This window comes from Aspergillus udagawae (assembly GCF_001078395.1).
Source record: "Aspergillus udagawae IFM 46973 DNA, scaffold_2, whole genome shotgun sequence".
Taxonomy (NCBI): Eukaryota; Fungi; Ascomycota; class Eurotiomycetes; order Eurotiales; family Aspergillaceae; genus Aspergillus; species Aspergillus udagawae.
In genome coordinates, this window is record NW_025091265.1 from 3,686,364 (window position 1) to 3,707,227 (window position 20,864).

The window sequence follows — 20,864 nt, forward strand, 5'->3', positions numbered from 1 at the left end:
AATACATACTCAACTCCCTCTACCTTGTCTGAACAAGCAAACAAACACAGAATCGGCCATGCAGTACTGTACTACGAAGCTCAGGGGGTTAGATTTGAAACAACCACAAGGTTCTACGGAAAAAGGATCCCAGTTTCAACATTGGAAGAGTGCTTGTCAGAGGGACAAAGAGCTTTCCTGCCATAAAAGGGCACAGTCTTGATGGACTGATCCAAGTAGTATCTATCTCTTTCTCTGCTTACTGTAATCTTTAGTACGTGGCCCATATAGTAGACATCACGGAATTCGGCTTTAGATCACCAAACATCACTCGCGAGGTATGCTGCGGGCCTGTCTACAACTGAACCTACATTTGATCAATGTCTTAACAAGACCGCAGCATCCATAATTTATGGATGAAGGGTTTGGATATGTATTTCTACTGTGATTCAAGGATTTACCACGCACAGGTCAGTCAAATACTGTACCTTACAGAGCCTACCTTAGGTAAGCACCGGACTCGATTGACATTTACCACTTTTTCACATAATCTGGCATAATGATATGTTAATGAATACTGTCATTGCCCTTGACGCATCAACCATGGTTGTATCAGCCGGCTGATCGATGGTTACCAGTTGCCAGTGCAGCGATGCGATCCAGTCCCAGTGCCGCTTCCGGGCGGGTGACGCCTAGACCCTTTTCCGTGCTACCGAAGTGACCCGCTGTAAGTATCTACTTGAGTCTTTTTTCGCCTTTATCTATCCAGGTACTCCGTACTGCGTATACTTTCTTGGGAAATACGACTCTGCTGGAGTTGCCGTCAAAATGCCATGTCAAGTGACTCTCGCAGATCCGGAGCTTTCCTCCTCGCCTTGTCGAGCCTAGATCGGCCAGACAGGCCACGGCAGTAGACTGGTTTCTACCTCATCCTACCCTGTTCTTCATTTTTCGACACTGATCTATCCTTGCCTTAGTGTACAGAATAGCTTCACTTTATGTCGATTATTATATAATGTGCATACTGTGTGTATCAATGGCCTGAAGATAGTAAGTACATTGCACTTCCTGGGCGCACCAGTCCGCAGCACGGAAATCCCCTCTTTGGGCATCTTGCAGATGCATTAGCGGCATCACGGCTGGGCATTAGCGTACTCGATTTTGGAATCAGGTTACTCCGTACTCTACATTATTGAGAATGCCTTTGATGGTGCTCTTCCCAGTTACTACTATCTCGCGCTGCTATCAGGCGATAGCCCGACACCACACCATCTTCATAGGTAGAGAATCAGCAAGAATGGTAGTTGACAAGCACTATCTACCATATCCAAGAAAATGAGATTACATCCCAGTAATTCTCTGGGCTCTAGACCTCGGACATATTGCAAGCAAGGCAGTAATAATACTAATCCTACGGATAATCCCAGGCATAAATCTCAAACATCAGAACCACGGAAACACCGCACAGTAATCAACCCTACCATATATGCTATTGCTAGTCTAGTCATCGACTCGTCATGCAATTTGGCTCCATTAGCAGGATTGCCGAAGTTGATCTGAGAATCATTATTATTGCGCAAGCAATATGCTGTCTGTACACTGACATTGGCTGAACAATTGACGCAGCCGTGTCCCAGTTCCACCCTCGTCTCAGGTAGAAGAGTGAAACGACGCAGTGGGCGATTTTTGATTTGATTGGACCTGTGGCGGGTAGCTATCTGTCGCTGTCGCTGTCGCTGTCACTGTCAGTGACGGATGATGGAGATGGGTACGTATATTTGAAGAGGGCCTGGATATCATGCCAGGTTGTACCATGTGGATATCACAATTGTGTAGTTTACATAACATAAACGTAGTAGGTTTAATCTGCTTGTGGTCGTTAGTAACGATAAGACTGCCATTGTGGTGTCGTTATTGTGTAACGGCAGCTGTAGGTGCCTATTGCTATTGTTGGTTGTACAAGAGTATTTGCGACCTGGCTGTTGACCGTGAGACGCTATCTGCTCTTGGATTTGGCCATCAAAGGCAGGACTTAAGTACTATAGTTTAGAGTATTATTTCGAAGGATGATGTACATGCCAGGCGTATCAGAATTAAGATTAGGAGATGTTGTAAAGAGACACATTACAGGACTCCAAACCGTGTACATTCCACTTGCCAACTTCAGACCATGTCCCGTCCACGGGGTGCTCGAAGTTTTGCGCACCACAAAGCAAGGCCGACGACTTACTCCCGCAGTCTGCAGTGCGACCGTCGTGGACAGGAGTGACCTTGCAGCCTTGCGAGAACGGTGGTTCTCAAAGATCCAGACCTCACAAGCCCTGCACTTTCAGAACATATTTCTATGCCAAGCCATGACTTGACGGTGATCCATGCTCTAGCCCTGTGGAGGTTGCAGCCTAATCGACTCGGCGTTCGGTAATGCCAAGCAGTGTGGCTATAGTACGCCGATGACCTTACGTCAGAGCCAAGCTCTATCTTGCTGCATATAAGGTCCAGGCCGGGCTGTCTGTGGCATGCATGCGGGCCACAGCATCTTCCGGCTTGTTCGCCTGGGCAGCTCGGACAAGCGAGGCCAGTTAAGGAGACCGTTTGATCTTCCGAGTGTGGCCGCTAGGGTAGAGCTAGGGCCAGTAATTGTAGTAAACGTCAAAGAGTCGACGCAACTGTAAGCATGCTCAAGAGGTGACGGTTCTTCTCCGGGATGCGGCGTGGCTGCGAGGGTGCAGTCCCTGAGTTGCGTCACTGTAGTGGGTCTGCAGGCACCTGCTGGCAGACACTTTAGCAGCAAGAGACTTGTGCTCCTCGACCGTCTTTCGAGAGTGCTTGCGGGCGTAATTTGGCGACCTCATGGCAACAGTGTGGGCCGTCTGCTGCTGCGTCAAGTCGCACCGAACGTAGGCAGCGGTGTTGTACAGCGATTGAGATTGCAGGCTCTGGCGCTCCACAGCGGCTCGGAGTACCAGACACTGCACCACTAGCTGCTTGACACCATCCGTCAACGTACGCGCGCGGTGCTCAATATCCGGCCAAAAGTCATTGCCCCAGAAAGGATCTTCCCGGACTGCACTTTCCAACGCATCGAACCAGAAATCGAAGCTGGGAAGTCGCTTTTGCGCGTCGAGCGGGCTCAATCCTTGAAGGTTGTCCGACAACAGGCATGCCACGGCAACAAATCGGATGGTCGGCTCAGAGTTGAGGACGTGTAAAACGATGCACGCCGGGCAGCGTTCTGTCTGGTACCAGTCGTGCTCCTCCCTGAGGATGCATTGTAGCCAGGCGTAGGCGCTGCGTGCTTCTCCCCGAAAGGCACGTTCGCAGTCCGTCGCTTTGATCCCGGGTAACGCGCTGGTCGCAATTCGAGAGGCTTGATGGTGGAGGAGGAACAAGGGGAGGAGAATGGTGTGGATGATATCCCGATGGAGACGAAACTCCTCCAGCTCCTGATCGGAACAAGAGCGATGGTGCAATGAGCAGAAGCTGTAACCATCCAAGTGTCAGATGGAGCCACACATACATGTTATGCCGGATGATCATACCTAGGAGCATCCATTCCCATCTCTTGGCGCCTCAGGTGGTCCCGAACCGCCTTGAAAGCATCATTGCGATTCAGCTTCTCCGAATCCTTGTTCGAGATCCGAAACGGTGACACAATCGGGTTGTTCGACATGTCGGTGATACGGTGGGCTTGTCCTCAAGCCACGAGTCCGTCGTTTCGAGCAGGATAATATGATTTCAGATGATGGACGTAGTGGCTGCTGCTAGAGAGGGAGCTTGCAGCGGCCTGAACGAGGTACCCACGAAATATGAGTACACAATCAACAGTATTCCGTATTGGTGACGTCGGTCGCCAGTAATAAGAGGCTACGGATCCTAACCAATCAAGCAATACGGAGGCAGACAGAGCGAATAGAGAGTCGAGAGTACGGCGATACACAGAGGATGACCCACGGATTGCATGGTCCAGTTTCAAGAAAAAGGAAACTGGTTCAAGTCCGAAGCTTCTGGTAGCTTGACAATGAGGGCGAGCGCAGGAGTTAAAGTTCGAAGAATGACGGAAACAACAACAATGATGGATAGTTCGAGAAAAATAGGAGCAAAGGAGGAGATGAAACTATGTACGGAGTATAGTTGATCTTTTAAATTAATATCCGCAATTGTGAGTGCTTGGAGTTGTTCTTTTTTAAGGAGGAAAATAAGGAGGAAATCCGGATGCGGACAAGGGTCTTGGAGGGTCGACTTCCACGCAAGCTGCGATGTCGATCGTCAATATCTCGGAAATGAAGTTAGAAACGTATGAGAGCAACCTGAAACTAGTCACATATCTGTACTACACTGAGAGCGACCAGGGGAAAAGGGTCCCTTTTGTGTCCTTGCTAGTGCTAGGAAGAGGATGTCAACCAAGTGGGGGAGAATCTCCTATTGACAGATAGCTTCTACTCCATACTCCAGAGTGATTGATTAATGCCTCTGTGCTCTCTGCTCCTCTCTGCACAGATCTCAGACACCAGACCGATTGCTATTTTCCTAATCATTTTGCGACCCAACCAGCAAACAGAACCTGGAAGCAGCCAAAGAGATAATCGGAATAATAGGATCTGCTGTGTGTGGTGGACCCGACACGTACAATAGCCCGCGGTCTCGATCACTGCCAAGAGACTACGAATTAATTGTCTCTAACGCCATCCGAAGAAACGGTTGGTTCTCATGGCATGATGTTATCAAACTAAGGTCATCTGTCTCAAAGCCGAGAGCCACCGCCAAAGTAAGACAACAATCTGGATGGAGGATGGCGATATCTCGTCTATTGATAGAGACGAGGAAAAGGGGTCCTGTTGCTGATAACTTATCAATGAGGATTGAGCATGGCCGAGGGGCAATGCATGGATTCTGATTAAATCAGGGTCTGTCTGCCGATCTCATCACAACAATAAGCTGATCTCTTCCCAACAAGGGAGGTTATCCTGTTGATCCCAACGGTCTAGCCGAAGAAAGTAGTGCTAACGGAGTCCCTTCGTGCTGTACTCCAGACTACGGAGTACACTGGGAGCCTCGAAGCACGACCCCCAAGCAAATCAAGCAATTGTCAGGTGATAATTCGTTGCTTGTGCTTAGAGTTGACCGTGTTGCTTTTGCTGGACTTTGGCTCATCGCCAACCCGATTGTCACTTGTCAGTGTTAGCATTCTGTACTAAAAGAGAAGTAGGAGATAGTTCGTAGATCTCTTCACGAGTTCTCCGTTCCCGTAGATAGATGGCACCGAAAGCTTGCTGGCCAACAGACTCGAGTAAAAGGTCGCGTTAGTCTTCGATGTGACTTGAATCATGTTTTCTATCTGCCTGAGACGGTAGTTGGGCACATATGCCGTGGTATTAGCAGCAAATGCATTCTGATCAAGCGCATTAGTCTTGCTAGGATCTGAGAACCCCTGAAGGGTGTGCAGTAGCCTGAGTTGTCAGGCATCCACTAGTCATGCTGCGCACTGCGGATAATTCCTGCCTCGGGCATCAACAGTCGTGATAACCTCAAAATAGTAGATCCATCAACACCAAGCTCTGTATATCAAGATCATTCTACCCTTCGCCTCTGATTAATCGCACTAGGTACCTGATCTTCAGCACGAACACGTTGCTACCCATCGCTCTCCTTGTAATGCTTCCAACATCCTTTGAATTCGATCCCCCTTTAGCTCTCCCTGATTCTCCCTACATTCCTTCCTCTGCCTAGCGCGTCGCTTTCATGATCCCAGCCGAGTCAAAATGCTTCAAACACGCGAAAATTTCTTCATCCAGAAGGGATCACTTAGAAATTCCATCAGGGGCTGACAAGCAATGCCATTGACGTCATTTTCCTGTAGGGGCTAGCATGCATTACTTGTCCCCTTCACTGAAGTAACAGAATTCGAGCGAAGAGAGCGATTCGAAAACCTGAACCCGGAGGCTGGATCAGCTTCCTAAGCATACAAATATCAAGGACGAATCTCTCATCTACCTACCGTGTCTGCTGGAGACAATGCCACACCCAGTTTCCTTCTCGAAGAGAGCGGTTGTGTTAGCTCCTTCCTTAGCGGCTGTTTGACTGCCAAATCAGGGAAGTGACGGGGGCTCTTTCCAAGCTGTGTACTTTCTGTTTTATCTTGATAGCCTCAAAGTGAATCGCTGTAGCGTCTTCCATCCTTTCTCTTCTTCCTTCTCTCATCCCGCTCATTTCAGTCCTACCGATATATTCTCCCAGTCTGCAGTAATTAAAACAACAAGACCATCTGTGAGCATAGTCTGTCAAAGGGGTTCCATCTGCAGAAGGCATTTAATATGCTTCGCTTCTCGCTTTCTCTGTCCGCGGTCTCGTTGCTGTTGGGAGCCTTCTCCCCTGCGGCTGTTAATGCCGTTCGGACAGTTTCAGCTGTTGGTTCCCGGTTCTTTTACGAAGACGGTACCCAGTACTTCTTGAAAGGTGCGAGTTCATAATTCCTCAGTCTTTCAGCAATTTCACTGACACGAAATACCCTTATCACAGGCATCGCGTATCAGCTTGTTCCTGATGATCCACTCATCGACACGGAACAATGCACTCGCGACGTTGCTCTCATGGCCGAGCTGGGGACCAACGCCATCCGCGTCTACCATGTCGATCCCCATGCCAATCATGACGGCTGTATGAAAGCTCTGGCAGATGCAGGCATCTACCTGTTCGTTGATCTCGACACTTTTGACACACAGATTGAGCAGGTCAGGTCTCCCTGCAGCAAATATAGTTAACCACAGGCTGATCGCTGACTGACTCGAGCAAATAGACTGATCCTCACTGGAATGAAACCCAGTTTGACCGGTTCAAGCAGGTCTTGGACGAGTTTCAGAAGTATGAGAATACTGCGGGTGTCTTCGTCGGAAATGAGGTCCTCACCACAAAAGAGGGCTCGGCCGCTGCTCCCTATGTGCTGGCTGCCGCGCGAGATATCAAAGCGTACCGTGATGCGCAGAACTATCGAAAAATTCCTGTGGGTTACTCTGCAGCGGATATTGCGGAGCTACGTCCCATGTTGCAGAATTATCTGGCTTGCGCAAAAGATCCTAATGATCGCCTGGACTTCTTCGCATTGAATGCCTACGAATGGTGTGGAGTTTCCGGGTACGCTCAGTCTGGCTATAACGAGCTTCAAAAAAACGCAAGTGGCTATCCAATCCCCATCTTCTTCTCCGAGACTGGCTGCAACGCCGCACGGCCTAGAACCTTTGATGACCAAGCTGCCATTTTCGGCGAGCATATGTCGGATACCTGGTCCGGCTCTATAATCTACGAGTGGATCCAGGAGGTCAACGACTACGGTTTGGTTAGCTACGGTCCTCCTGCGCCAAATGCTCCTCCGACAGACACTCTTGTTTATGATGGCTTCACTCGCAAAGGTGTCCCGACGCCCGTGTCTCCCGATTTCCACAACCTCAAGACCAAATGGGCTACACTGTCACCCACTGGTGTCGCCTTGTCTGACTATATTCAATCCACCTCTACTATCAAGCCCCCCGAGTGCCCCCCCTACACAGCTGGGGCATGGGAGGTCGACCCCAGCTCTCCGCTGCCCACACTGGGCCAGACACAGACCAAATCCAGCTCAGGATACCAGGTCACTAATGTAAGTGGTTCTGGAAACCGGCCAGTCACCAGCGCCACGGCTACCACGTCGACATCCTCAGCCCCGACACAGCTGCTCCACAGCGGCGCTGCCAGTCCCCTTTCTCTTCCACGGATCGCAGGGCCGAATTACGTTGCGAGCGCATCTTTGTTGGTCGGATTTGCGATCGGTATGGTTGCTGTGTGGCTATGACTATGACTACGAAGGGTGTTTGAGACCTTGGTTGTGCTTATTCCCTTATTGTCATGTCTTTCTTTTCGCATATAGTTATTTGCTGTCTAGCCTAGCCGTCTGATCACGGTCATCATACGTTACTTTGTATCAACATGAGCGCAGGTCAGCCATGTCGGTAATAAAATGAATTCCAGCTTTTCGTTCTGCCATGGTCACCCATAAATCTGTCAATCTCTCTCGTTCCACTCGGCTATCGGAACATCGCAGTACATGGCGAAGGAAAGACGGTTGAAACGCTATAATTCAGTATAGTTACAGGAAAGGCCATAATATTCCAAGTCATAAACATTGACCCTCGTTCATGTTAGACGCCAGTACCGACTAAGAACCGCGTTTGAGAACGGACACAAACCACCCCAGATCAAGCACTACTCTCCGGCAGCAAGAACTAAAAAGTAATTATCAGGTGGGTATATAATTGTCTCCAGAGAATACTGCTTCAAGAAGATGAAGAACAGGGAAAAAAAAGGGAGGGGGAGGGCGCGGGGAAGAGGGGAAGAACAAATCCGCTTAGCCTACAAGGGAAAACCATAGTTAGACGGAGGTAGTGTCAGGGAAACAATGGAGCGCGAGAACTGGATGCCTTGACCTGCATTAGGCTATAAAGAAGTGATCAAGAATGGCTGGGAGTGAAGATTCATCAATCAGTGATTGCAACTCCGTAGCCTAGAATAGAATCCCGGGAGGGAACCGGTCTCAAGGGTCCGTCTGGTGGCATCGGCCAGGGGACCCTGAGTGATGAAGAGGAAGGGGCGTATTCGCTGCTTTCCTGGTCGGAGTCATCGTCGCTGTACGTGTAGGTGTCTGCCCAGTCGTTGTAACCAGCATAGGTAGCTACCGACGGAGATGGAGAAGGGTGTCGCAAGACAGCTGGTGATCGTTCCGAGTGATGAATTGAGTCGGCTACTTGCTCTGGTGGTTGGGGAGGGTATGTTGTGATAGTGAGTTTGGGGTGGGTTGAGCGCGAGGCCGAAGTCTCCGACTTTGAGCATTCCTGCTGCGGCATGACCTGCGTTTTAGATGCTTCAGCGGTGTGCAGGCGCAACTTGGATGTGCAGTGCAGAGCAACCGAGTCGCCTAACTGGCGTAGGGCAGCGACGAAGCGGCTTTCCACGCGCGTGGCCGAGGGCCGGTTGCCCGGTTCCTTGTCCAGCATGCTTCGCACTACGGAGAGCATTGGCTCGACGGCGCGGAAGACGGGATCCTTCCGTTTCCTCGCGTCGTGTTCCAGCAGGGCGATCCACGAACTCACCTGGCCGATATTCCGGTCCAGGTGGAACGAGCAGTCCGCGACGCCTCCTCCGCGGCCGGCGGTCCTGTTCTTTGCACCCCGGTGGTGCGCAAAGGCGGTAATCTTACGCTTGCAGAGGTGCGTGAAGATGTCAAGGATTACGGCTCCGAGAGAGAATATGTCCGATGCCTCGGGGTCTGTCTGCCGTGACTGCCAAGTCTGCACCACGGCGGTTTTCAATCGAGTGCCAGTGAGTTGGGCGGGGTCGAGGACCGTAGAAGCGGAGCGACCTGAGGAGCCGGAGGAGTTGGACGAGGTGATGGATGGAGTGTATAAGATAGGCCGCTTGACTGAGGTGACAACCCGCTTGCGCGTACTTCCGCTGGACCCGGAGGACGAGGAAGACAGCGCGAAAGAGAATCGTGTCGGTGAATCGGGCAGTCCTCCAATGCGAATGGCGGTGCCGTGAGAAGTGACAGACTCAGCTCGTGGACTCAGCGAACCGTCCACCGCATCATCAGAACCCGAGCCTCTCGAGAACAGATTCAGCCTTCCAGGGCGAGAGGATGGTTGTCGTCGACCCGTGCGACCACCAGATGGAAGAGCTGTTCGAGACGGGCCGGTATCCTGAACGGTAGCCGCACGTACCCAGCGCTCTGGGGCTCCATACTGATACGACTCGACATCGTCTATTTTGACAGGTGGCAGTAACGTATCGAGCGCCTCAAACTGGCCGAGGAAGATACGGTATTCCGAGTCAATCAGGATATTCGACGGCCGAATGGCGCCATGGACTTGGTTGTGAGCATGCAACCACGACAGCCCATCACCTAGACAGTGCGGCCAGTTGATCAGGATCTCGCGGCGCCGATTCTTGGGCAGGCGTTTAAAAGGTTGAGGTACATCGGTGAGAAACGACATCAGGGTACGATCGTATATACCGGAAAACAGAATGCACATGGTATCATCAACAAAGTAAGAAGCGTAAATGGAAAAGACATGATCATGCGATAACCGTCGCAAGGAGCGAATCTCGTCCAGAACCTCCTCTTCTTCAAAGAAATGCGGCGCGCCTCCGACGGTGACCTGCGTCCGCAAATATACCCGGCAGACCGCGCCAGCCAGAACGACTTTCTCGACCCCTTCTCGCGCAAGCGCCGTCTCGTTGCGTATCAACTCGATAGGAACGCCTTCATTCTCGGTATACTTTATATGATTGCCTTGATTAATCCCACGGACGAGGAAACGCCACTGGGCATGGAAGAACTTGGCATCTAGCGCTGGATTCTCGTCATCAAGGGAGAGCTTCAGACGATCCACGCTATGGGCTGCAATTGGCAAGTCTGCGTCATCGAATGACTCGTCGACCAGGGAGAAGATACGCTCAGGGATACCGATGTCGACTAGGATCAAAAAGAGTCTGCCGGCCTTGTGGAGGATCCAGTCGAGATACGTCTCACTGGTAAGACCCTCGCCCCAGGGTAAGGGGGCCACAAGACGGGGCAAAAGATCGGACGGAAGATGGCCAAAGACATACTCCGGACATAGAGTGGCTCGGATTCGATCTTCGGGCCACCAAAGGGACGTTGTTACCGACATGGTGGGCGGCGCATGGCGAACCAAGCCGGCCAGGAAAAGAATTCCCTATGACGGGACGGATATTGATATACGATCAGAGGTATGGTGATATCGACCGGGAATAGAGAAAATCTAGACTATTATATTGATTACATGTAACACAACTCCGCAGTCATGCAATAGTGATTCTCCTTGCAGGCGTCAGCGGGATTTTCAACATCCTGTCATATTTACAGGGGCCAATGAATGGGGGGGGAGGGATGGTAAAACCATGAAAAAATACTCCGTAGAAAGAGGTATCGGGGAAATGCAGTTGAAGGACCCCAAGGAATGGAACAATAACCTACTGGTTGACACGAGGCTTATCTTGCACTCAGCAAGGGGTACGCCAGGGCATTATTGAGAGGCGTCGTCAATAGCGGCAAATCATGCTCAAGACCGGCCATGGATGAGAGGAAATGAAGCAGACAAATGAGGAAGGAGAGGCAAGTAGATGAAAATCTGTGGGATGAGGTACTTGGTGGCTGACGATGACAGAGAGCGCCATGATTGAGCCAAGTGCTCCACAGAGCAAGAGAACAAGAGAACAATCGCCAAAAGGCGAAAAAGCAAAGGTAGGCCAGAGATAGTGGTCTTCCAGACTTCGAACGAATGGCAATGGTGGAGCCTGGGGGAGAGATAACAATCCGACTACCGTAGGTGAGGTACTAGTTTGTACTGTAGTACGGTGGGGAACTCCGGAACCTGATTCCAATGAGGATGAGCTAGGGCTATAGCCGAATGAGTATAACAGGGATGTAAATTAAAAGGATTTGATGAAGAAGATGATGAGGAGAGAGGTCAAGTTGATGGATAATGAAGGACCACGGGGAATGGGAAGATGGTGATACCAGGCAACGTGATTTGTTGATGCCTGAACTACGCCTCAGGATGGATTCAAGGACTACTGTCACTATCCATGTCCAGATTCCTGTATCTCCTCGGCGGTTCATGGTGGTTGATACACGAATCATAGTCAATATCCAGATTCAGAAGTACGCAGTATGTCCGAGCCTTTGAAACTCAGCAGCAGTGTGAGCGACCATGAAGCTGAATGGTCTAATTTGGAGTACACCAGAAGGGTATATGCTCAGACAGGATGCCGTGGTGATAACATTGAACTCTCCCAACAACAAGAAGTGGAAGAAGGAAGCGGCGGCTAGCAATAGCTATTCTAGGGTTCTTATCAGTTGGTCAGAGATATTATCAGTCGGAGGTCCATACAAGGGAACAGATAAGACATATCAACAGAGTTTCGAGTCGTTTAAATTGATTCTATGTCAGATGATGAAGATTACCAACACTGCCACAGTATCAACGACAATTGCATTCTTGGACCGTCTATGTACGAATTTTGGATATTGTTTGCTTTTGTCGATCATCCAAACTCAAGAATCGATCTTGATGATCTCTTGCGTACGGAGTATTGACTATTGACATGCATTGACTGGAGATCATTATTACCCGCCCAACTCCGTCGAAATTCCGGCGCCAACCGCATGGACTGTGCACATTATCATTATCACCATCATTATTAATGTAGCGCAGAACTCCAGTTCCCCCGTAGCCTGAGGAGATCGAGAAGTGGAGTGATGTCGACCGTTGAGCCTACTGGTCTGTTTCTGCTTATCGGTCCTTGTATTCTCTAGCTCAGTAGTCTAGTGGGAAACTAGTTGAAGTTTGATAACAAGCCATGGCAAAGACAACATTATTTTTCTATTGTGTCTCATTTTCTTGTGTAGAAAGAGGCAAGAGGATGAGCTGGGACAAGCAGGAAAAAGACAGGCCTGAGATACTCCTGTCATATCATATCCATTCCCTAGACTGGCACATCTCTGTTCAGTTTCACCCGTAGACCTCCATGGCAACTCCTCACGAACAAAACAAATTGATATGAATTAATAGATCCATCATTCAGCCTACAGTTCAGTCTCCTCTCCCCTTACCTCCTGCTTCCCCTCAACGCCCCCAACCCAGTGCGACTCCGCGTGCGACCTCGCTGCTCCTCCCCAGCCCGCCGACTTCGCCAGGCTTTCCGGAAATGCACCTGCTCATCCCCAGACTGCTTCGCTCGGTGGCTGAGGAACTCCTCGTGCGCTTCTTTCTCTTCTAGAAGGATCTTAATCTAGTCATGATTACCCGGTGAAATCATCACCAACCCGTTAGTCATCTACACCATGCCTCGATCTTGTCGGTAAAATAGAAAAAAGGGGGACGGTGGTTGTTTACGACAGTATCAGACGTCAATTGGTAACCCACATATTCCAACCACAGCTCCTGCTCCGAACTCCACGCCTTCTGACAGCGCGCTAGCTCGTGCTCCGCAATCGCGAGCTCGCGCTCCTGCGATGAGGACCACCGCGTGCGGTCGTGCGCGATGCTCTTGAAGCTAACGATGCGGACGAGGCGTTTCCGGTTACCGTTACGGTTATGGCTACTGCTGCTACCTGCGTCTGCTTCTGCTTCTGCGGGTTGCGCCTTCACCGCCAGATCAGGGCTGAAAACACTAGAGCTGTCGGTGTCGGTCTCAGTGTCGGTGTTAGTGTTGGTGCTGGTGTCGGTGCCGGAGAAAGTATCCTCGTCGTAGTCGTCCATTCCCGTCTCTTTGCAGAGGGGGCCGAATCCGTGGTCTGAGCTTTCGCTGTTGGGTAGGGGGAGGGAGGGCACAACAGAATGGCTGTGATCGACTGCTTTGCCCTTTTGGTGGAATGAGCGCTCGGCTTTCTTGGGCAGGAACGCCAGGCGGAAGACGCATTTGACGGTGTGGCCCATACCCATCTTGGTAGCCATGTGGATTAAAAGGGGCAGTGGAATTAGAATGAATGAGGTAAGAGGTTAATGATGACTAGGCAATATACGGAGTAGCTGTGTGCTTACTTCTCTCTATTTATACCCATACTGATCTCTTTTCTCTCTCAGTGCGATCCAGAAAACCAAAAGAAAATACTGCTTCGAATCGTCCTCGATAACCATAATGACTATACCACAGCCATTGAGACGCCATCACTCATCCTATACTGCACAATAAGTCACATCCAAAACAAGTCAGGCCTCACACTGACGCACTGCATTGCCAGTCTACAATAGGCTAGCCAGTTCTCTCCGCGCTTTGTTTGGCTGCCCTCCCCAGACCTGCAGCCTGTTCGGAACCCCAATGCGATGGCGCGCCAATCACGAATAGCACAACCTCGTCGTGACAGTCTAGATCTTTACAGTCACCGTGCTCTACTCTCTTACGGCCATGCCAGCTCAGGCCCAGGCGCTGCATAGCGTGGCAGGCTCATAGCAACGGATTCGCCGCTCAAACAAGGAACAGGTCACGATGCCTTGGCCCCGTCCCCATTTAAACCGACACCAGAAGCATCATCGAAGTTGCCAGAAATTCTTTTCAGGTACGAACCAAGAGACCAACTCCATAACCCTGGGCCACCAGAGCCATTCTACCACGCATAGCACCAGGAGAGACGTTCTACCGACTACAGGTAGCTTCTGAGTGGCCCCACAAGACAATGGAATAGAAGCAAAAGAAAAGTAAAGTCGAGTCGAGTCATATACACATCGTGTCCAATGATATCGTGCAATAAAATAGACATCAGACATATTGGCAAAGAAGACCCACCAATGTGCTCCACGAGCAGCTGACTTAGTCAATGCCCAATCAAGTCCAATTTCCATAAAAAACCAAACAAGAGGGGAATAGTACGTCAATAAAAATGAGATATCACAATGACAAACCAAAAGAAAAACCATGTTTGCAAACCCAACTGGCGGCGTATGCAGTCATTGGTCCACCGGATCCGTAATAGCCCGACAATATGTAAACCAAAACAGATCAAATTTCAAGAACTTCATTGCACAGGAACCAAAAGAGAGGGCCAAAATTAGAGATTATGCTCAAAGTCGAGTGTGATGGACAGTCGGTCATCGACGAAACGCCGTGAGAGCGGCTCCTCTGCCTCCTATCTGCTGAGCTGACTTTTTGTCGCCCATCTCTGCCTTCTTTTCGTCTCTGATCCGCTCGCCAATGATCACACTGATCAGTCTTCTGTGCATATCTGCTTCTGTCCAGCCAATCTGGCCCGTCCCACCCGCCTGCAGGTCGCCACGAGCCAGCTCTTGCACAAATCGGTCAATGATCGCAAACTGGGTCTCAGTAACACGCACCCCATGCTCACCGTCCGATGTCCAAATCCAATCACCAATGATGTCAGAGCGGCCAGGCGCTGGGTAGTAAGGAAACCGTTCCGGATGACGTTTTGCCAATCGATAAAGCCGTCGCAGGAGAACGTAGTGGTTGTCTGTGAAATATCCCGAGACAGCGAGTGGAAAGTGTGGTTCGTAGGTCTCGACCCTGACTTCTTCGACAGGTCGGCCAGCGCTTGACGTAGGCGAGTCCGGCTGCGCATTGTTCTGCTCTAGGGACTGCAAGCCCTGCCTTGGTGTTTCATCCGTCTTTTCGGGATACATCTGATCGTCGAGCAGCGTCTGTGCGTTGGCTGATCTGACGTCAGGCTCCTCCTCAGGCTCCTCTTCTGAGCCAGGACTGGCCAGTCCAAACGACTTTCGAACTGGAGCTTTCAGCCAACCGGGTGTAAGACTCGTAATCTTCTGAAACCAGGTTGATGCCTGACCATCCCCACCGAAATGTCGATGTTGTGCAGGAGTAGTGCTATTTTCTTCGTAGGCTGAACGTTTGTCGGCTAGCGCGGTAACTGGAACATGCTCGTCATCGATCTCCTCCTCCATCTGATCAGCACGTTGCATTTCGCTCTCGTGCCTTGTAGTAGGGTCGATTTGAAATGTGTCATCGTCAGAAGCCCTGTTAGGGCTTGATTCCAGATAGATACGTGAGCCTTGGTCGTCCTCGACCCCATAATCTTCCACATTCTCCTCCGGAGAATCGGGAGTTGATCGTTGCTGCTCCGGTGAATCTCCATTCGTACTTTTCTCGGGGCTGCTTTGACCGTAATAGCGACGAATGTGCCGAGGGGTTTCCTCCCCACGAAGCACCATGGAAAGATCTACTGCCTGCTCGCGCAGTCTCTTGACGCGCGAATGGCCCAAGAAAGGCACCTTAGTGTTGTCGTTCGTCCACGACTTTGGAGAGAGAATTTCTCTAGGCTCGCTTGGCGCAGGGCTGCTCTCCGATGGGTTAGATTCTTGTCGTGCTTCGACGTCATCATTTTCCCTCCTGTACAGCGTTGACGAGCGATGCGAGATGTTGCTATGGTCTCTCGCTTCCTGCTGCCAGATATCCTCATAGCCCTCTTCGTCTTCCTCCTCGTAAACCTCTTCTGCCTGAGCAGCTTCCAAGTCATACTGCGGCGATTCACCTGGATCGACATGCTGGTCGGGTCTGTCTTCGTCATACTCTTCCCGTGCCTGATGATCTCCCAGTTCTTGCCTATGGGAACCCCGTAGGTCAGCCTCCTCGTCTGATTGACTCCCCATTTGATTGCCGTTCGCATCAGTCTCCGGACTGGGTGGTCCCGTCGTGTCACTGTCAACCACAATGACTTGACTGGCATTTGCCATTTGGATCTCTCGGCTCACGGCTTCCCTCTCCCGCTGCCATTCCTCCAGCCGCCGTTTCATTTCTGTACTCGGAGTGTCCTTCATAGCAGCTCCGCCGAGTACCTGTTGAGGAGTAGTGGTTGTGCCTCTGGCATTGCCCGTCAATCGTGCTTCTACTGCTGCCCTTTGTCTCGCCCGTTCAATCTCTGTCTGTCTCCTCCTATTTGCGAGCTCCTGTGCAAACCCCAAGCCTGCGCGCAGTTCTCGTCTCATCCTCGGGTGTAAGTCGCTGAACAACAGCTCCAAGCGCCTTTTGGGTGCTTCCAGACTAGAAATTTGTTCTCTCAGATCCGGTGTACCTGGCGTGGGCACAGGTGCCCCCTCGTATGGACGCCGAAGGGTGCCTTCAAGGGCAACGCCTGCGCGGATAATTCGAGCCAGCCTTGCAAGCGGGTTTCTTTGCTTGGAAACAGGGGCTGGAACAGGGGACCCACGCAATAGAGGCGCGGACGGTCTTTTTTCGGCGGACAGGGGCAATGCTTGAGTCTCGGTCGCCTGCAATCTCAAATCCCTTTCCACCTCTACATCGGGCGAATCCTTCCTAGGCTTTAGATTCAGGCTGGACACCTTGCGCTTCGACTTCTCCGTAGTCGCCATCTTCTCTCGGGCTAGGAAGGGCTTCAGAGCGCCGTTACCAGCCTGGGAGTTGATGCTCAGTCCGTGTTGTTTAACCGATGGTAGGGTATCCAATGAAACCATGCTAAAGCCTTCGCTTTCCATGATAGAATCGAACTCCCTATGTTCTTCGGTTGGATCAGTTGTAGGACGAGTTATATTTTGTTCCTGGCCAGATTCTTCAGCACGCGCCCTAGATTCAACTTGGACCGCTCTGTCATCATCACCCAGCGACGAAGAGGTTGGACTTGGGTATGAGCGAGGCTGTCTGGGCGTATGACCAGCATGTAGTGTATTTTCTGGTGAGAATCCTTGGCTTTCTCGAGAGGGCGATGGCATTTTCGAGGGGGTCGACTGCGGTTCTTCATCATGGTTTTGTCCGTATATCTGATCCACTGCAGTCACATCTGGTGTATCATACGTACGCTCATTATGTATTTGGGGGGAACCCCGATCCCATGCGGTTGCATCAGGTTGGCCCATGGTGTTATCTTCTGGAAAAGTGTCAATAGGCATGAAACCCTCCGGTAAAGCGTCATCGTCCGAGTCAGCGTCCCCAGCAAGGTTCAACGGACTCCATCGTTGTTCGCCCTCCGGTTCAGGCTCAATAGGCCGGGTGTCTCGATGATCCGCCGAATCAGCCACCTGTTTGTCTCCGTCTACGGTATCTGGATTGAGAGACTGTTTTCTTGGTCGACCTCGCTTTCTCTTCTGTCCACTTGCGCCTCCAGGGCCTGGCGTGTGTCCAGGACTGCCTGCTATAGGCGTAGCATCCTGTTCCCGTATGTCCGACTTCCTTGGGCGCCCTCTGCGCCTTTTCGGCGTCTGTTCCGCATGGTCTTCGGCGTCCTTAAGAGGTATTTTGACTGTTGTAGCCGTCGACGGCTTCAGCCGCTTGCGCGCCGGGCTCCCTTGATTCATTTCCTCGTCTTGTGTTGCCTCAAGCGTCACTCGGATCCTCCACGGGCTCACGTTTCCATCCGCTTGTGCTTTTTCTGGAGATAATGATCGCTGTCGACCATTCAACTGCCTAGTCGGGGACACAGGAAGCAGGACATCGTCGAATCGAATCGAGTGCGCGCTCTTGGCCGGACTAAGATTGATGCGCGACCGCTTTCCTTTGCCCGTTCGCGGGGTCTGAAGGAGCTTAAAATTAGCTGGCGACATGAAGCTCTGGCGACCGGGAAAAGGTCTGATCGGAGATGATATCAAATAATCGGCGTCGCCAGGGGGCCCAAGAATGTCTGGAGAAGAACTGGAACTTTGAGAGAACATTGCGCGATGCAACAAACAATGCGGTTCATGGGGAGGGGCGATCGAGCTGCAAATCGCGTCGCGCAGAAAAGCAATCTGCAGAGGCTGTATTGCCAACGCAACTATTCAGAATTCATCATCATCAACAAACCGGATTAGCTATCATCATTTTGAACTTGACCCTAAGAGTCCGCATATCCAACATAAACAAGTCTCCCGATCAGGCAGGCCGAGGGTCCGGCCCGATCTGAAGGCGAGGGGACGCGTCGGGATTACATAACCAGGAAATATAATATTCCTTTCCGTTAGGGGCAGTCATAGAGGCCACAACTGCAGAGGTCGCTCAATTTACCAATATGCTTCAATGGAAAATATTGTTAAGCATGAAGATCGAGTAATTGTCATCATCACTGTTTCCTCCATATACAATTTAGCAAAAATCGTTGCTGGTCAACCAGTTCCTGTCAGTATCATTCCTCGAGCATCTTTTTTTCGACCAAGAAGAGAAACTAAGAAAATGATCGACAAGCCTTTTTCCCTTCCCCGCAAATGGAACTTGGAATCCCCCACCGGAGTTGCCTGTAAAGGCCTAGCGTACTGTCCGAGAGATTCAACCACGCGGCTTCTGCCCCGACGCCTGGCGGCCTTTGTTGACCTCAGGTACTCGCTAGCCCGAGCCAAATACCCGGTGTTTAGGGGGCGTCTTGCTTAATTGTCGCCGGAGCATTGAGAGCCATATACGCGGAAAATTTCATTTCGCTTAATCCACAACTGATGCTAGCTGGATCCTCCAGTAGAATCTTGCATTCACTGACAGCTTCGCCCCGACTGTTTCCGTCAAGCTTGTTGGCTGGAAGCAAGGTATCTAGTGACTGCACGCGGCACAGATCCCTGCACCTTCTGGACTAGTCAACCAAAGCCTCCGAGACAACTGGAAGCTTGCCATTGACTACGTCCATTCTCGGTAAATTTCGAGTCATCTCAGCAAATCAGTGAAGCACAAGAGGGTTCGAGCCTACCCCAGCTTCCTGCTGGTTCCTGCGCTTTGTTTTCCCCGCACGGAGGTCAGGCGTGGTGGCATCATGAGGTGAATGGGTGCCTACTACCAGCAGTGACGTTTTATTGTTTTTTGGCTAGGGGATTATGAATACCTCGCCAGTATTTAACCGACGCTCAACCCCTCTTCGTGGCTGCTTTCATTCTTTGCTGTGCCCTGCTCGGATAACGCCTCGCGTCTTGATCATTTACTGCTCCTTCTTCATCATTATCACTATTCTACTGGGGCTCAGGATGCACGTCAAGCACTATCTCTCGGCCGTCCTTTATGGACTGCCAGCTTTGGCTCAGACTACACAGTCGAGCTCTTCTTCCTCGTCCAGCACTTCAGCCACGGATCCCTTCAAGGTCTACACCATCAGCGCCAAAAACATCACTGCCAAGCTCATTCCGTATGGAGCACGGCTGACATCGCTGATGGTCCCGGATCGCGATGGCAAGGAGCAGGATGTCGTCATTGGCTACGATGACCCTAAGGCCTACCTGAATGATACAGAGACAGTCCACACTTTCTTCGGTGCTGTGGTTGGTCGGTACGCCAATCGCATCAAGAACGGCACGTTCACCATCGGCACGAATGAGTACCATGTGCCGGAGAATGAGAACAACGGCATTGATACTCTCCACGGAGGCAAGGTGGGCTATGACCAACGGAACTGGACTGTCACAGCACACACCAAGTCTTCCATCACCTTCACTCTCTTCGATAAAGGTTGGGAGAAGTTCCCCGGAGACGTCCTCACCCACGCCGTCTACAGTGTCGACACGACCGTCACCCCGCAAAACCCAAAGGGTCTCCCCCAGCTGACCACCAAACTGATCTCGCTTGCCCTGACGGAGGCGACCCCCATCATGCTCTCCAACCACATCTACTGGAACCTCAATGCCTTCAAGGCCCCTAATGTCTTGAATGACACATTCCTGCAACTCCCTTACTCCAACCGCATTGTCGCCACAGATGGCATCCTCATCCCCAACGGCACCATCCTTACCGTCGACGCGTTCAACGGCGCCCCCGATTTCACCACGGGCAAGCTCATCGGCGCCGATCTCAAGGATACCTACGGCATGTGTGGCACAGGCTGCACCGGCTATGACACCTGCTGGCTCGTCGACCGACCCCCTCAATACGCAGCTCCGGACTCGCTCGTCCCCATCCTCCGCATGAACTCCAGCACAACCGGTATCAGCCTGGAAGTAGCGTCCAACATGAATGCTCTGCAAATCTACACCTGCGACAACGCCAAGATGGACTACCTCCCCATCAAGCCGTCGCAGGAGAAGCGTAATAAGGAAGAGGGCAAGGAAGGTGCCAAGAACGTCATGCAGTATGGCTGCGTGGTTATCGAGCCTGAGGGCTGGATTGATGGCATCAACCACCCTGAATGGGCCCAGTTGTCGCAGCAGATCTACTCTCCCAACGATGGTCCAGCCGTCAACTTGGCTACTTATCAATTCGGCACTGTCTAGACTTTGAGTCGTTTGCCGTGAAAATGGACGGTTGGACCGCCTTAGTCGACTTTGGGTTCGAAGTGATATCGCTGCTCTGATTCGACATACAAGCAGCTTTGAGATAGATGGTCTCTCAATGTGTACATAATAATCTAATGCTATTCAAGTCATAATCCTGTTGGCTGTTTGCGCATTCCTTCGTAGCTGCACATTTTTTAGTTG

The 20,864-nt window shown here is 51.1% G+C and overlaps 6 protein-coding genes across 6 annotated transcripts; 2 read left to right on the forward strand and 4 right to left on the reverse strand.

The window, feature by feature from the left end:
- Window positions 1–2,657: 2,657 nt before the first annotated feature.
- On the reverse strand, window positions 2,658–3,649 carry Aud_003602 (uncharacterized protein; the record flags this gene model as incomplete). The annotated part of the gene is made up of 2 exons (XM_043288552.1): window positions 2,658–3,459; window positions 3,519–3,649. 2 exons carry the CDS (start codon window positions 3,647–3,649, stop codon window positions 2,658–2,660), a joined length of 933 nt encoding a protein of 310 aa, XP_043144487.1.
- A 2,641-nt stretch (window positions 3,650–6,290) lies between these two features.
- On the forward strand, window positions 6,291–7,801 carry gel6 (putative 1,3-beta-glucanosyltransferase; the record flags this gene model as incomplete). The annotated part of the gene is made up of 3 exons (XM_043288553.1): window positions 6,291–6,432; window positions 6,496–6,707; window positions 6,773–7,801. 3 exons carry the CDS (start codon window positions 6,291–6,293, stop codon window positions 7,799–7,801), a joined length of 1,383 nt encoding a protein of 460 aa, XP_043144488.1.
- A 682-nt stretch (window positions 7,802–8,483) lies between these two features.
- Window positions 8,484–10,673, reverse strand: Aud_003604 (protein kinase domain-containing protein; the record flags this gene model as incomplete). The annotated part of the gene is made up of 1 exon (XM_043288554.1): window positions 8,484–10,673. One exon carries the CDS (start codon window positions 10,671–10,673, stop codon window positions 8,484–8,486), a length of 2,190 nt encoding a protein of 729 aa, XP_043144489.1.
- Window positions 10,674–12,633: 1,960 nt separating this feature from the next.
- Window positions 12,634–13,481, reverse strand: Aud_003605 (uncharacterized protein; the record flags this gene model as incomplete). Its single annotated transcript, XM_043288555.1, has 2 exons — window positions 12,634–12,816; window positions 12,951–13,481. 2 exons carry the CDS (start codon window positions 13,479–13,481, stop codon window positions 12,634–12,636), a joined length of 714 nt encoding a protein of 237 aa, XP_043144490.1.
- Window positions 13,482–14,612: 1,131 nt separating this feature from the next.
- Aud_003606 (putative AT DNA binding protein) lies at window positions 14,613–18,155 on the reverse strand (the record flags this gene model as incomplete). Its single annotated transcript, XM_043288556.1, has 1 exon — window positions 14,613–18,155. The coding sequence occupies one exon, from the start codon at window positions 18,153–18,155 to the stop codon at window positions 14,613–14,615; it is 3,543 nt and encodes a 1,180-aa protein (XP_043144491.1).
- Window positions 18,156–19,424: 1,269 nt separating this feature from the next.
- Window positions 19,425–20,660, forward strand: Aud_003607 (aldose epimerase family protein; the record flags this gene model as incomplete). Its single annotated transcript, XM_043288557.1, has 1 exon — window positions 19,425–20,660. The coding sequence occupies one exon, from the start codon at window positions 19,425–19,427 to the stop codon at window positions 20,658–20,660; it is 1,236 nt and encodes a 411-aa protein (XP_043144492.1).
- Between the last annotated feature and the right edge of the window lie 204 nt (window positions 20,661–20,864).